Genomic DNA, 17,108 nt, shown 5'->3' with positions numbered 1-17,108 from the left:
AGGGTTTTTACAAATACATTAAGGACAAAAAGTTAACTAGGGAGAGAATAGGGCGCCTCAAAGATCAGCAAGGCAGCTTTTGTGTGGAGCCGCAGAAAGTGGGGGAGATACTAAATGAGTACTTTGTGGAAAAGGATATGGAAAATATAGAATGAAGGGAAATAGATGTTGACACCTTGCAAAATGTCCATATTACAGAGCAGGAAGTGCTGGATGTCTTGAAATGCATAAAGGTGGATAAATCCCCAGGACCTGATCAGGTGTACCCGAAAACTCTGTGGGAAGCTAGAGAAGTGATTGCTGGGCCTCTTGATGAGATATTTGTATCATCTATAGTCACAGGTGAGGTGCCGGAAGACTGGAAGTTGGCTAACGTGGTGCCAATGTTTAAGAAGGGCGGTAAGGACAACCCAGGGAACTGCAGACCATTGAACCTGGCGTCGGTGGTGGGCAAGTTGTAAGAGGGAATCCCGTGGGACAGGATGTACATGTATTTGGAAAGGCAAGGACTGATTAGGGATAGCCAACATGACTTTGTGCGTGGGAAATCATGTCTCACAAACTTGATTGAGTTTTTTGAGGAACTTACAAAGAAGATTGATGAGGGCAGAGTGGTAGATGTGATCTATATGGACTTCAGTAAGGTGTTCGACAAGGTTCTCCATGGGAGACTGATTAGCAAGGTTAGATCTCACGGAACACAGGGAGAACTGGCCATTTGGATACAGAACTGGCTCAAGGTAGAAGACAGAGGGTGGTGGTGGAAGGTTGTTTTTCAGACTGGAGGCCTGTGACCAGTGGAGTGCCACAAGGATCAGTGCTGGGTCCTCTACTTTTTGTCATTTACATAAATGATTTGGAAGCGAGCATAAGAGGTACAGTTAGTAAGTTTGCAGATGACACCAAAATTGGGGGTGAAGTGGACAGCGAAGAGAGTTACCTCAGATTACAACAGGATCTTGATCAGATGGGCCAATGGGCTGAGAAGTGGCAGGTGGAGTTTAATTCAGATAAATGAGAGGTGCTGCATTTTGGGAAAGCAAATCTTAGCAGGACTTATACACTTAATGATAAAGTCCTAGGGAGTGTTGCTGAACAAAGAGACCTTGGAGTGCAGGTTCATAGCTCCTTGAAAGTGGAGTCGTAGGTAGATAGGATAGTGAAGAAGGCGTTTGGTATGCTTTCCTTTATTGGTCAGAGTATTGAGTACAGGAGTTGGGAGGTCATGTTGCGGCTGAACAGGACATTGGTTAGACCACTGTTGGAACATTGCGTGCAATTCTGGTCTCCTTCCTATCGGAAAGATGTTGTGAAACTTGAAAGGGTTCAGAAAAGATTTACAAGGATGCTGCCAGGGTTGGAGGATTTGAGCTATAGGGAGAGGCTGAACAGGTTAGGGTTGTTTTCCCTGGAGCGTCGGAGGCTGAGGGGTGACCTTATAGAGGTTTACAAAATTATGAGGGGCATGGATAGGGTAAATAGACAGTCTTTTCCCTGGGTTCAGGGAGTCTAGAAATAGAGGACATAGATTTAGGGTGAGAGGGGAAAGATATAAAAGAGACCTACGGGGCAACTTTTTCACACAGACAGTGGTACGTGTATGGAATGAGCTGCCAGAGGATGTGGTGGAGGCTGGTACAATTGCAACATTTAAGAGGCATTTGGATGGGTATATGAATAGAAGAGTTTAGAGGGATATGGGCTGGGTGCTGGCAGGTGGGACTAGCTTGGGTTGGGATATCTAGTCAGCATGGATGGGTTAGACTGAAGGGTCTGTTTTTCATGCTGTACATCTCTATGACACTATGCTCCTCTTGATTTTACAAACTTCCGCAATGTCACCCCTCAGCCTCTGACACTCCCGGGAAACAAAGTCCCAGGCTATCCAACGTCTCCTTTATAAATCAAGTCCTCCAGTTCTCGCAATATCCTTGTAATTTTTTTCTGAACAATTTCTTCCTATATCATCCTTCCTATAGCAGGGCAACCACAATTGAACACAGTATTCCAGAAGTGACCAATTTTGGTGTCATCAACAAACTTACTAACCATGCCTCCTTTATTCTCATTCAAATTATTGATATAAATGTCAAACAGTGGACCCAGAACCGGTCGTTGTGGCACACCACTTGTCACAGGCCTCCAGTCTGAATATCAACCCTCTACCACCACTCTCTATCTTTTACCATCAAGCCAATTTTGTAGCCAATCGGTTATCTCTCCCTGGATCCAATGTGATCTCATCATTCTAATCAGTCTACCATGCAAGACCTTGTCAAAGGTCTTGCTAAAATCCAGGTAGACAAGGTCTACCACTCAATCTAACTTCGTAACCTTTTCAAAGTACACCATCAAATTTGTCAGATATGATCTCCCACACACAAAGCCATGCTGACTGTCCCGAATTAGTCCTTGCCTTTTGAAATGCAAGTAAATCCTATCTCTCAGAATCCCTCCAACAGCTTACCTACACAGGCATCAGAGTCACTGGTTTACAGTCCCCTGGCTCTCCCTTGCAGCTTTTTTCAAATAATGGCACAGCATTAACCACCCCCCAGTCTTCTGGCCTACACCCATGGATGCTGATGATACAAATGTCTCTGCAAGGGGCCCTGCAAGCTTTCCCCTAGCTTCCTACAATGTTCTGGGACACATCTTATCAACATCTGTCAAATTGAATTTGAATCTGTCAATTTAAACTTGAATGTTTGTAAAAGAGGAATGTTTGAAGACACCTGGCTGTTCTGGTGCACCAGTGCTTAAAGTTTTGAAAAATGAGGGAGGAATCTCATGCAACCTACAATATTCCAACAGGACTGGACAGATTAAATGCAGGAAGTGTGTTCCCAATGGTGGGGGATTCCAGAACCAAGGCTTATAGTTTAAGGATAAAGAGTAAATCTTTTGAGGCTTAGATGAGGAGAAATTTCTTCACCCAGAGAGTGGTGAGGCTGTGACAGTTTCTACCACAGAAAGTCGTTGAGGCCAAACATTGCATTTAACGAAGGGGGTAGATATAACTCTTCTGGCTGAAGGGATCTAGGGATCTTGGGAGAGGGCAGGATCGGGGTACTGAGCTTGATAATTAATAAGCCATGACCACATTAAATGGCGAACCGGGCTCGAGGGGTCAAATGGCCTACTTCTGTTCCCATGTTCTACGTTTCTACCTAAATGCTCCTCCAAGAGTTTTTGATGTTTGGATAACTGGTTGAGTAATGTATTAGTGCCTTAATAGCCACATAGATCTGTGCCTCTGCTGCTTCCTCTGTCAATAAATTAAGACAGGCCCTTTACTCTGGAAGAAGACCTTTATAACCTGCCTGAAAGTATGATAAGCTGGTGACTGTAAGATACAAAGAAGATTCACAGCTGATTCTTGGAATAATAACAATGTATAGAAATTCATAGCCATGGTAACCTTGATGGTTGCAAATAGAAGTCATAGAGACAACAAAATGCAGATATTATCGACCACAGTGTAAATGTCTGAGACCATCTACCTGAAGATGCACCTGTCAGGATTCTCTAGGTCAACATCATGAGTGTGGGACACTAAACAAAAAAAAACAAAGAAGTGCAGATGCTGGAAATCAGAAACACAAAGAGAAATTGCTGCAAAAACTCAGCAGCTGTGGACAGAAAGCGGAGTTAATGTTTGTAGTCCAGTGACATTTCTTCAGAACAATTTTGAACCATTAACTCTACTTTCCCACCACAGCTGCTGCCAGACCTGCTGAGACTTTCCAGCAATTTTTGTTGTGAGCTAAGTGCGTGGGCCGGTGGCATACAATAACGACTGACTTGCTGTACCTATCAAGAAAACTCATCAAATCAGCTTGTTAAGAGCTGACAAGGTTCATTTTCTATTTCAGACCTCCACAGTGAAGTCCAGACTTGAAAGAAGCTGCCAACCGATCAGAGGACAATATCTTCTAGGTCCTAATGACTGGCAATTGAGGCCTAGCCTTCAGTAGATTCAATGACGACAGAAAAGTTAAGTGGGCAAAAGTGAGGACTGCAGATGCTAGAAACCAGAGTTTAGATCAGAGTGGTGCTGGAAAAGCACAGCAGACAGCATCCAAGAAGCAGGAAAATCGACGTTTCGGGAAAAAGCCTTTCATCAGGAATAGAGCCCAAAGAAAAGTTAAGTGGACTAATTTTGCTTCTTGTAGAGTGGGGTGGCTACTTTGTGAAGATAAGCTGAGCAATTACAGATCAATCAGTTTAACTTTGGTGACAGGAGAAACTTGTGGAAGTAATTATTTGGACAAAATTGGTCACATGGAAAAATATGGGTTAATTTGGAAGAGCCAGCATTCATTTGATAAAGGAAAATTGCGTTCTACTGACCTGCTGGAGATTTTGAAGAGGTAACAGAGAGGGTCGATAAGGGCATGATTTGGAGATGCCAGTGTTGGACTGCATTTTCAAAGTTAAAAATCACACAACACCAGGTTATAGTTCAACAGGTTTAATTGGAAGCACTAGCTTTCGGACCGTTGCTCCTTCATCAGGTAGTTGTGGAGCAGCACTCCGAAAGCTAGTGCTTCCAATTAAACCTGTTGAACTATAACCTGGTGTTGTGCGATTTTAACTTGATAAAGGCAGTACAGTATTTTTGATGTGGCATTCATGACCTCCCAAAATTTATTTCCCAAGTGGACAGGTTGGACCGAAGGATCTATTTGCATGCTGTACATTTCTATGACTCTATGACTCTATAAAAGTTACAGCTCATGGAATAAAGGGACAATAGCAACATGGATACATTGACCTTTTTTTTTGATGGTCAGACAGTCATTATTCCAGTGTAGATGAAACTTGCACTTGAGGACCCTGCAAAATCTCCACCATAGCATATTCTGAAGGAACTGCCAACAAAATTAAAGATTCCGATGAACAATTACCATTCTACCCCTTTTTTACAAAAGGAGAAAGCTCTGCATTTCTGGCAGGAGATTCTGATCAGGGCTCCTTCAGAAATATGGGTGTCAGGTCAGTGCTGAAGATTCATGGTTGGGAGGAGGATTAGTCTCAAAGGGATGAAGAGCTTCAGAGAGGGTAATGGCAATGGTGTTGGGAGGAGGTTGAGTCTGGATCAAGTGAACGAAGTTTGGGTCTGTAGTGAGTGAAGGGGTCGTTTGGTCAGTTTGGAGTGGAGGAAACGAGGTGCAGAGAAATGGTGGTCTGTTTCAGAGTAGAGGAAGGATTGGGGGGGCCAGGGCAAGCGCAGGATTGGGTGTGTTGGGTCCAGAGCATGGGAAGTGGGGTCAGGTCCACTCGGAATCCTCCAAAAATATCCACTTCAATCAGGTTCAGTAAATAGCTTCTCAGCAAACATTAGATTATCAAATACATAGCTTAACTCGTGAATAGCTACTCAATAAAACCCACACTTCACACCAAACAAACCCTCACCTAAAACTCCACTGGACCTGACATCCCTACTTCCCCGATACCTAAACCACTCTACCTTCTACCACTGCCAAACATAAAGCCCTCTTCCCCTGGCACCAGAACTGTTCTCTGTTTCACTTGTTCCGGACCTGAGACCCGTTCCCTGCTGCCAGACCCATTTCTTGTCTCATCTGCTCCAGACCTGAATCTGTTCCCTTACCACTGGACACAAACTCCCAGCCCCACCACCAGACCTGACCCCACTTCCCATGCTTTGGACCAAACACACCCAATCCTGCGCTTGCCCTGGCCCCCCCAATCCTTCCTCTACTCTGAAACAGACCACCATTTCTCTGCACCTCGTTTCCTCCACTCCAAACTGACCAAACGACCCCTTCACTCGCTACAGACCCAAACTTCGTTCACTTGATCCAGACTCAACCTCCCCCCAACACCATTGCCATTACCCTCTCTGAAGCTCTTCATCCCTTTGAGACTAATCCTCCTCCCAACCATGAATCTGCTGCCTCCTCAGCACTGACCTGACACCCATATTTCTGAAGGAGCCTGATCAGAATCTCCTGCCAGAAATGCAGAGATTTCTCCTTTTGTAAAAAAGGGGTAGATTGGCAATCTGTGTGAAGTGTCATTCTTCAGGAAATCTCCAGAAGTTGGCTGAGGGATAGGAAACTGAGAGTAATGGTTCATAAATACGTTTTGAACTGGAGGGCGATTTGTAATGTCACTTCCCAGGGGTCAGCATTCGCACCCTTACTTTCCTGTAAACATAAATCTAGATCTTGGTGTGCAGAGGAGAATTCCGAAGTTTGTGGATGGCAATAAAACTTGACAGCATTGTAAAATATGATAGGGACAGTGTAAAACTTTAAAAACATATTGGCAAGTTGGTAAATGGTAGATGAAGTACAATGCAGAGAAGTATGAAGTGAATACGAATTTTGGCACAAATACATGTCGAGACAGAATGAAATGAACTATTTTAAAGGACAGGCAGTGAGACCTGGGTGTATCAATGTATAAATCTTTGAGGATGGCAAGACAAATATAAATATCTGTTAATAAGGCATATAATGTTCTAGCTTTTACTGATAGGGGCACAGAGTAAAATCACAGGGAGATTATACTGAAGATCTGACAGAGGTTTTCAAAGTCATGAGGGGTCTGGAATAAATAGATAGGGAGAAACCGTCTCTGCTCTTAAGCAGATCAATTTGCAAAAGAAACAAATGCAAAATGAGAAAACAATTTTTTCAGACAGTGACTACTGCAAGGCACTGCCTTAAAGTGTGGTGGAGACAAGTTCAATTGTGGCGTCCAGAGGACATCAGTTAGATTATTTCAACAAAAATGATGCGTAGAGTGACAGGGAAAAGGTAGAAGATTGGAAATTGGCCAAAATGCTCAGAAAGCCAGCACATTCATAAGCCAAACGGCCTCATTCTACACCAGAACAATATGATTCTGTACTTCTTTTGGTGGCCATTCATTCTGAAAGCTCCAAATAACTTCAACTTATCCTTAATGTGATCACCGCTTTCTTATTGCATTGGCCTTTGCTTGATGTCCAGAACTCAAACTCCTCCAAATTAAAACCAGAAACAGAAATTGTTCAGTTTTCCTCAGTTCTGAGGAAGGGTCACTGGATCCGAAATGTTAACTCTGAGTTTTTTTTCACAGCTGCTGCCAGACCTTCTGAGCTTTTTCAACAATTTCTATTTTTGTTACTGATTTACAGCATCCGCAGTTTTTCAGCTTTTATTTCTCCTCCAGATTAAATTTATTGTGGTCATGTTCACGTTTTGTTGTGCCCACCCTTCTCCCAATCTCCGTCACCTGCACAAACTGCACGAGACCTGTCCATAGATTCTCCATCCTTATGATTCAGGTTTTTGTTTTCCCTTCTCCCATTGTACACAATTCACCGGTACACCTTCAGCCATCTGTCTAGACCTCGCAGACAGGAATTTCACCAAAATTCTCCTTAACAACCCATGTCTTTGACTGAGTTTTTGGTCTCAGCTTGCCAAATGCCCATTTTTTGGCTTGCCGTCTATTTATTTTATTACATCTCTGAAATAGTTTGTGGTACTTTTCTACACTGAGTGCCAAACAAGGTTTTGTGCTTAAAAAAAAGTTTTTTTTCAAAGAATTATTTAAGAGATAGTTTAGGAATAGGGGACAGATTAAAACAATAATGAGTGAGCAATCAAACATTTTAGGGTAATTAGCCATGGTTTAAATACAATGGGATGTTAAAAATTACTTAAAACCATATTGTCTTCTTGTAACAAATTTCAAGTTAGTAATCTAATCTATGGACACAAATGAAACAAATCTAGCCACTTGACAGCAATATAAATCAACTTGCTGCATTCAAATTAAACTTGCACAGAAAAGTTAGTTTGAAAGAAAAAAATAATGAGACTCTATGGAGCAGTGTTTTTTTTTAGTGAATATAGTTGAAATACATTATAATTACATCTGCACTGTTACTGTTCCTTCATCTAATTGACTGTACTTATCAAGGTCAATGTTCTACATCTCTCACCCAAAGGCTGTCATTCTGTACCTGTGCACGCAGTCTGCATATGGTCCCATCTTTTTCACTGAGTTCTGCCTGGGTTCCTGCCACTTTCTTCTCAAGCTCTTCTCTCATGGACACTAATTCTTTGTATTTTTGTGCCGCCTCTGCTGCAAAAACTGATTTGGCATTTCGGGAAGATTGTTCAAGATCCTGAAGAGTGGCAGTGAGATTTACAATCTATGGTACAAACAAAAATCACTTAAATTTTAAAGTCTGAGTATTCTCTCGCTGTATAATGATGATATTTTTACCCAAATGATTTTCTGTTGGCCAAGAAAATAAGTGTAGATGTTACAATGGTTCCATTGCCTACACTGGATGTCAAAAAAACAGCAAAAATGAGAAATCTGCTGAAGATGGTGAGGTGGACTTTACAGTCAGTGACCAAGCAACATTGCTTATTTTGACTTGAAAGAAAGCTGCCCTAAAGTATCTAAGGTTATCCATGATATAGGTGTCCCTTTCTGCAATGCAGTTTTGAATTTGTTGCCAAGCCTAGGGGATCCCTTTGGGTCCAGCAAGTGCAATATCATTAAGAAGCAAAACATCCAATCATATTGAATAATTCTAATATATAACCAGCCAGGAAGATAAAAGCATTGGATGTCTGCTCTTTTAATTTTCAAATTTTTCAGTTAGTAAAATAAATTATTTGGATATACAGATGGGATTTAGGTAGAAATTAGAATATTGTAAACAAACAATTTATTTTAAAACATTTGTGGGAATTTCTTATCAATAATGGAAAAATGTGATATTAAACAATTGTGTAGTTCCTTTTTTAGGGCTGACGTAGACCATTGAAAACTCAGTTGTAGATCATCAAAAAGACAAACTTGTTCTAGTATTTTTGAAGAAAGACCAAGTGTGCAACAGAGAACATAGAACATGACAGCGCAGTACAGGCCCTTTGGCCCTCAATGTTGTACAGACCTTTGAAACCAATCTAAAGCCCATCTAACCAACCTATTCCATTATCACCCACATGCTTATCCAATGACCATTTAAATGCCCTTAATGTTGGCGGGTCCACTACTGTTTGCAGGCAGGGCATTCCATGTCTTTTGAGTAAAGAACCTACCTGTGACATTTGTCTTATATCTATCACACCTCAATTTAAAGCTATGTCCCCTCATGCTACCCATCACCATCCAAGGAAAAAGGCTCTCACTGTCCACCCTATCTAATCCTCTGATCATCTTGTATGCCTCTATTAAGTCACTCCTCAACCTTCTTCTCTCTAATGAAAACAGCCTCAAGCCCCTCAGCCTTTCCCCATAAGACCTTCCCTCCATAACAGGGCAACATCTCCTGGTAAGTCTCCTCAGAACTCTTTCCAATGCTTCCACATAATGTGGCGACCAGAATTATAAGCAATACTCCAAGTGCAGCTGCACCAGAATTTTGTACAGCTGCAACGTGACCTCATGGCTCTAAAACTCAATTCCTCCACCAATAAATGTTAACACATCACATGCCTTCTTAACAACCCTATCAACCTGGATGGAAACTTCCAGGGGTCTATGCACATGGTCACTGAGGTCTCTCTGCTCATCCACACTACCAAGAATCTTACCATTAGCCCAGTACTCTGTATTCCTGTTACTCCTTCCAAAGTTAATCTCTTCACACTTTTCCGCATTAACCTTCATTTGTGACCTCTCAGCCCAGCTCTGCAGCTTATCTATGTCCCTCTGTAAACTGCAACATCCCTCCACATTGTCCACATCTCCACTGACTTTAGTGTCATTTGCAAATTTACTAACCCATCCTTCTACCCCTCATCCAGGTCATTTATAAAAATGACAAACAGCAGTGACCCCAAAACAGATCCTTGCAGTACACCATTTATAACTGACATCCAGGATGAACATTTCCCATCAACCACCACCTTCTGTCTTCTTACAGCTAGCCAATTTCTGATCCAGGCTGTTAAATCACCCTGAATCAATCCCATGGACTCTGTATTTTCTGCAATAGCCTACTGTGGGGAACCTTATCAAATGCTTTACTGAAATCCATATATACCTCATCAACTGCTTTAGCCTCATCCACCTGTTTGGTCACCTTCTCAAAGAACTCAATAAAGTTTGTGAGGCATGATCTGCACTTCACAAAACCGTGTTGATTATCCCTAATCAAATTATTTCTTGCTAGATGATTATAACTCCCATCTCTTTTATTCCTTTCCAAAACTTTGCCCACAACAAGAAGTAAGGCTCACTGGTCTATTGTTTCCAGGGTTGTCTCTACTCCCCTTCTTGAACAAGGTGCTAACATTTGCTATCCTCCAGTCTTCTGGTACTATTACTGTAGACAATGATGACATAAAGATCAAAGCCAAAGGCTTTGCAATCTCCTCTCTAGTTTCCCAGATAATCCTAGGATAAATCCCAACTGGTACCGGGGAGTTACTTATTTTCACACTTAGGCAAAAATGAGGACTGCAGATGCTGGAGATCAGAGTCTAGATTAGAATGGTGCTGGAAAAGCACAGCAGTTCAGGCAGCATCCGAGGAGCAGGAAAATCGACGTTTCGGGCCAAGTCCCTTCATCAGGAATGAAGGCAAGGAGTCTCCGGCATGGAGGGATAAATGGGAGGGGGGTGGGGCTGGGGAGAAGGTAGCTTAGGGTACGATAGGTGGAGAGAGGCCGGGATGAAGGTGATAGGTCAGAGAGGAGGGTAGAGCAGATAGGTGGGAAGGAAGATTGGCAGGTAGGACAGGTCATGAGGATGGTGCTGAGCTCAAAGGTTGAAACTGGGGTAAGGTGAGGGGAGGGGAAATGATGAAACTGATGAAGTCCACATTGATGTCCTGGGGTTGCAGTGTTCCAAGGCAGAAGATGAGGCGTTCTTCCTCTAAGTGTTGGGGGTTGAGGGAGTGCTGGTGGAAGAGGCCCAGGACCTGCACGTCCTTGGCAGAGTGGGAGGGGGAGTTGAAATGTTGGGCTATGGAGCAGTGGGGCTGATTGGTGCAGGTGTCCCGGAGATGTTCCCTGAAGCACTCTGCAAGAAGGCGTCCAGTCTCCCCAATGTGCCAGGAGGGGAGGGTGGGTTGCTGGGGGTCGTGGACCTGACTAGGTAGTCACGGAGGGAACGGTCTTTGGAGAAAGCGGAGAGGGTTGGGGAGTGAAATGTATCCCTGGTGGTAGGGGAAATGTTGGCGAATGATGCAGTTTATGCGAAGGTTGATAGGGTGGAAGGCGAGGACCGGGGGGTCCTTATTACGGTGGGAGGGATGGAGTTTGAGGGCGGAGGTGTGGGATGTGGATGAGATGCGTTGGAGAGCATCTTCAACCACGTGGGAAGGGAAATTGCGGTCTTTAAAGAAGGAGGCCATCTAGTGTGCTCTGTGGTGGAATTGGTCCTCCTGGAAGCGGAGGAATTGGGAATACGGGATAGCATTTTTGCATGAGGTAGGGTGGGAAAAGGTGTAATCCAGGTAGCTGTGGGAGTTGGTGGGTTTGTAAAAAATGTCAGTGTCAAATCAGTCGTCATTGATGAAGATGGAGAGATCCAGGAAGGGGAGGGAGGCGTCAGAGATGGTCCAGGTAAACTTAAGGTCGGGGTGGAATGTGTTGGAGAAGTTGATGAACTACTCAACCTCCTTGCGAGAGCACAAGATGGTGCTGATGCAGTCATCAATGTGGCAGAGGAAAAAGTGGGAACCAATGTCATTTATTGTATCCGTTGTTCCCGATGCGATCTCCTCTACTTTCGGGAGACTGGGTGCCTTCTTGCAGAGCGCTTTAGGGAACATCTCCGGGACACCCACACCAATCATCCCCACCGCCTCATGGCCCAACATTTCAACTCCCCCTCCCATTCTGCCAAGGACATGCAGGTCCTGGGCCTCCTCCACTGCCACTCCCTCACCACCCGATGCCTGGAGGAAGAACGCCTCATCTTCCGCCTCAGAATACTTCAACCCCAGGGCATCAATGTGGACTTCACCAGTTTCCTCATTTCCCTTCCCCCCACCTTAAGCCAGTTCCAACCTTCCAGCTCAACACCATCCTCGTGATCTGTCCTACCTGCCAATGTTCCTTCCCACATATCCGCACCACCCTCCTCTCTGACCTATCACCTTCATCCCCACCTCCATCCACCTATTGTACTCTTGGCTACCTTCTCCCTAGCCCCATTCCTTCCAATTTATCTCTCCACCCTGGATGCTCCATGCCTTCATTCCTGATGAAGGGCTTTTGCCCGTAATGTCAATTTTCCTGCTCCTCAGATGTTGCCTGACCTCCTGTGCTTCTCCAGCACCACTCTAATCTATTTTCACACTTTCCAGGATTGCTAATACCACCTCCTGATGAACCTCAATCCCATATCGTCTAATAGCCTGTATCTCAGTATTCTTCTCGACAACACTGTCTTTTTCCTGTGTGAATACTGATGAAAAATCTTAATTTGCCGCCCCTCCTATCTCTTCGGACTCCACGGGCAACTTCCCACTACTGTCCTTGACTGGCCTTAATCTTACCATGGTTATTCTTTTATTTCTGACATACCTATAGAAAACTTTAGGGTTTTCCTTGATCCTACCTGCCAAAGACTTCGCATGTTCCCTCCTGGCACTTCTTAGCTCTCTCTTTATGTCCTTCCTGGCTAACTTGTCCTTCCTGACCAACTTGTAACTCTCAAATGCCCTTACTGAGCCTTCACATCTCATCTTTACATAAGCATCCTTCTTCCTCTTGACAAGAGATTCAATTTCTTTAGTAAACCACGGTTCCCTCACTCAACCACTTTCTCCCTGCCTGACTGGTACATACTTATCAAGGACACACAGTAGCTGTTCTTTGAACAAGTTCCACATTTCAATTGTGCCCATTCCCTGCAGTTTCCTTCCCCATCTTATGCATCCTAAATCTTGCCTAATGGCATCATAATTGCCTTTCCCCCACCTATAACTCTAGCCCTGTGGTATGTAACGCTAAAGTAAATGTAACCGAATTATGGTCACGATCACCAAAGTGCTCACCTACCTCCAAATCTAACGCCTGGCCTGGTCATTAACCAGTAGTACCCAAATCCAATGTGGCCTCGACTCTTGTTGATCTGTCTACATACTGTTTCAGAAAACCCTCCTGCACACATTGGACAAAAACTAACCCATCTAAAGCACTCGAACTACAGCATTTCCAATCAATATTTGGAAAGTTAAAATCCTCCATAACAACTATCCTGTTACTTTCGCTCCTATCCAGAATCATCGTTGCAATCTTTTCCTCTACATCTTCGGAACTTTTCGGAGGCCTATGGAAAACTTCCAACAGGGTGACCTCTCCTTTCCTGTTTCTAACGCAGCCCATATTATCTCAGTAGATGAGACCTCATCAAACGTCCTTTCTGCCACTGTAATACTGTCCTTGAGTCACACTGCCACACCTCTCTGTCTTTCACCACATTCCCTGATCTTACTGAAATATCTAAACCCCGGAACCTGCAACAATTATTCCTTTCCCTGCTCTGTCCATGTCACCAAAATGACCATAACATCGAAGTCCCAGGTACCAAACCATGCTGCAAGTTCACCCACTTTATTCCGGATGCTCCTAGCGTTGAAGTAGACACACTTCAAACCACCTTCCTACCTGCCGGTACACTCCTGCGACCTTGAAACCTTATTCATGACCTCACTATTTTCAACTTCCTGTACACTGGAGCTACAATTCAGGTTCCCATCTCCTGCTGTATTAGTTTAAACCCTCCCGAAGAGAATTAGCAAATCTCCCACCAGGATATTGGTACCTGTCTGGTTCAGGAATAGACCATCCTGTTTGTCGAGGTCCTTCCTACCTCAGAATGTACCCCGATTATCCAGGTATCGAATCCCTCCCTTCTGCACCATTCCCGTAGCCATGTGTTCAATTGCTCTCTCTCCCTATTCCTCGCCTCGCTAGCTCGTGGCACGGGTAACAAATCAGAGATAAAAACTGTTTGTTCTAATTCTAAGCTTCCACCCTAGCTCCCTGAATTTCTGCCTTACATCCTCATCCCTTTTTCCTACCTATGTCATTGGTGCCTATGTGGACTGCGACTAGGGGCTGATCCTCCTCCTCCTTAAGGATCCCAAAAACATGTTCTGAGACATAACAGAACCTGGCACTTGGGAGGCAACACATCAATCACGACTCTCCATCGTTCACCCAGAATTTCCTATCTGTCCCCCTAACTATGGAGTCTCCGATGACTAATGCTGTACTCTTCTCCCCCCTACCCTTCTGAGCAACTGGGGCAGACTCTGTGCCAGAGACCCGTACCCCATGGCTTACCTGTGGTAAGTCGAACCCCCCCAACAGTATCCAAAATTGTATAATTGGTAGACAGGGGAATGGCCACATGGGATCTCTGCACTGACTCCTTCTTCCCCTTCTAACAGTCACCTAACTAACTTCATTTCCAGGAGTAATAACCATGTAGCTTTTATCTATAACTGTCTCTGCCTTCCAATGATCCTGAGTTCATCCAGTTCCAGCTCCAGTTCCCTAACACGGTCTTCAAGGAGCTGCAGTTGGGTGCTCATCCTACAGGTGTACTCAGCTGGGACACTAATGGTGCCCCCACCTCTAACGTGCCACAGGAGGAACATTGCACTGCCTGCGTTGTCATCCCTGGTAAAGTGCTTATGCTCAAAATGTTGATTCTCCTGTTCCTCAGATGCTGCCTGACCGGCTGTGATTTTCCAGCACTACACTCTCGACTCGTGCGCTGCCATCCCTGCTAATTTCCCTTACTAAAAAACAAAAGAGAAAAAAAAAACACGCAACAGTATATGTTCTACATCAGTTCAATAATTTTCTACTTGGCTGCATTCTGCAGGGCCTCAGTAGTGTGCCATCTGGAAAGGTATGGATTCAGTGACAGCAATGTGCAACTTCTGAATTTTATGTTGAACACTGCATATGCAGACTCCAGAAGTTGCTGCCAGTTTCAGAGGAGTATTGCATGCAATTCTGGTCTCCCTCCTAAAGGAAGGACATTGTGAAAGTTGAAAGGGTTTAGAAAAGGTTTATGAGGATGTTGTCAGGGTTGGAGGTTTGAGCTATAGGGAAAGGCTAAATGGGCTGGGGCCTTTTTCCCTGGAGTGTTGGAGGCTGAGGCATGACCTTATCGAGGTTTATAAAATCATGAGGGGCATGGATAGGGAAAACAGGCAAGGTCTTTCCTGTTCAAAACTAGAGGACATAGGTTTAAAGTGAAAAAGGGAAAGATTTAAAAGGGACCTAAGGGTCAATGTTTTCACACAGAGGATGGCGCATGTATGGAATGAACTGCCAGAGGAAGTGGTGGAGGCTGGTACAATTACAACATTTAAAAGGCATCTGGATAGATCTATGAATAGGAGGGGTTTAGAAGGATATCAGCCAAATGCTCACAAATGGGACTAGATTTATACAGGATATTTGGTTGGTATGGATGTGTTGGACCAAAGAGTCTGTTTCCATGCTGTATGAGTCTATGACTTTATGAGTGATGATGATAAACACTGGTAAGTTTCATTATCACTGCAATTGGAAACTTTTAACCTGAATGTATAATATGATCCAATACAATACTATACAACAGAGCCCTTCTGCCCACCAAGCCTGTGCCAATTCCTAATTCTTATTTAGACCTGCTCCTTATTGCCCTTGTACAGTTTCTATCCTCTGTTTGTCTTCTTTTCATGTGTCTGTCAAGATATGCCTTAAAGGTTGCTAATAAGCTTGTTACCAGCACATCCAATGGCAGTATATTCCAGACACCTACCATCCTCTGTGTGAAAAATATTTCCCGCACTTCTCTCCTAGACTTTCCGCCTCTCACCTTGAATCTGTGCCCTCTTGTAGTTGGCCCTTCCACTCTATCTATGCTTCTCATAATTTTGTAGACCTCTATCGGTCACCCCTCAGCCCCCGTCTTTCCAATGAAAACAATCCAAGTTTATCTAATCACTGCTCATCACTAAAACCCTCCAGACCAGGCGACATCCTGGTAAACCTTCTCTCCACCATCTTGAAAGCATCCACATCCTTCTGGTCATGTGGTGACCAGAACTGCATGCAATATTCCAAATGTGGCCCAACTAAAGTTTTGTACAGCTGTAACATGCCAACTTTTATATTTAAATGCTCCGATGATGAAGGCAAGTATGCTGTGTGCCTTCTTGACCACCTTATCCACCTGTGTTGCCACTTTCAGTATCTGTTGACCTGTATGTCCAATCCCTCTATATGTCAATGCTCCTAAGGGTTCTGATATTTCGTATATAATTTGCACCTAAATTTGATCTTCCAAAATGTATCATTTACATTTTTCATGTTAAACTCCATTTGCCATTTCTCTACCCAAATCTGTAAGCTATCCACATCCTGTTATGCCCTTTGACAATCCTCCTCAGTATCTGCAACTTTGCCAATTTTGATATCACCCTCAAACTTACTAATAAGACCACCTGCATTTTCCTCCAGATCATTTATATAGACTAAACCACAAAGATCCCAGCATTGATTCCTGAGAAACACCACTAGTCATTGACCTCCATTCTGAGAAGCACCATTTCACCACTAATTTGTCTTTTGTAACCAAGTCAATTTGTATCCATCTAGCTAGCTCACTCCATATCCCATCAGACTCTACCTTCTGTACCAGTCTGCTATGAGGTATCTTATCAAATACCTTTTTAAAGTCCATGCAGATAACATCCATTGCCCTTCCCTCATCAATCGTTCTTCTCATCTCTTCAAAAACCTCAATCAAATTGGTGAGACTTGACCGTCCCACACAAACCCATGCTGCCTATCACTCACAAGTCCATTTGCTTCCAAATGTGAATAAATCCTGTCTCAGTATATTCTCTAACAGATCCCTCCCCCCCCATCCCCGATACCAGAACTGCTGAGATTTCCCAGTACTTTATGTTTATATTTCTCTTCAAGATCTTCAGCATATGCAGCACTTCATGTTTATTATATGGGAACTGTATTGCAACTGCTACATTGATGCGAAGGCAAAATCCTGGAACTCTCTTCCCAACACCACTATGAATGCCCCTGCACCTCGAGGACTAAAGTGGTTCATGAGAGGCAGCTCACCAATAACAACTTCTCA

General features: G+C 43.7%; 1 protein-coding gene across 7 annotated transcripts in view; it reads right to left on the bottom strand.

Moving 5' to 3' along the window:
* pmfbp1 (polyamine modulated factor 1 binding protein 1) overlaps positions 1 to 17,108 on the bottom strand; it is an 829,187-nt gene that overhangs the window by 436,092 nt on the left and 375,987 nt on the right. For 5 of the 7 annotated variants that reach the window (XM_072595986.1, XM_072595983.1, XM_072595985.1 and 2 more), the window contains one exon: positions 7,991 to 8,182. The exons of the other annotated variants lie outside the window; for them this stretch is intronic. In XM_072595986.1, the coding sequence (XP_072452087.1) occupies positions 7,991 to 8,182 (192 nt within the window). The remainder of the gene's footprint in view (positions 1 to 7,990; positions 8,183 to 17,108) is intronic. 7 annotated transcript variants of the gene reach the window in all.

The sequence above is a fragment of the Chiloscyllium punctatum genome, chromosome 26 (genome assembly GCF_047496795.1).
Source record: "Chiloscyllium punctatum isolate Juve2018m chromosome 26, sChiPun1.3, whole genome shotgun sequence".
NCBI lineage: Eukaryota > Metazoa > Chordata > Chondrichthyes > Orectolobiformes > Hemiscylliidae > Chiloscyllium > Chiloscyllium punctatum.
The sequence above is the reverse complement of the archived record's forward strand: the minus strand, read 5'-3'. Positions and strand labels throughout refer to the sequence as shown.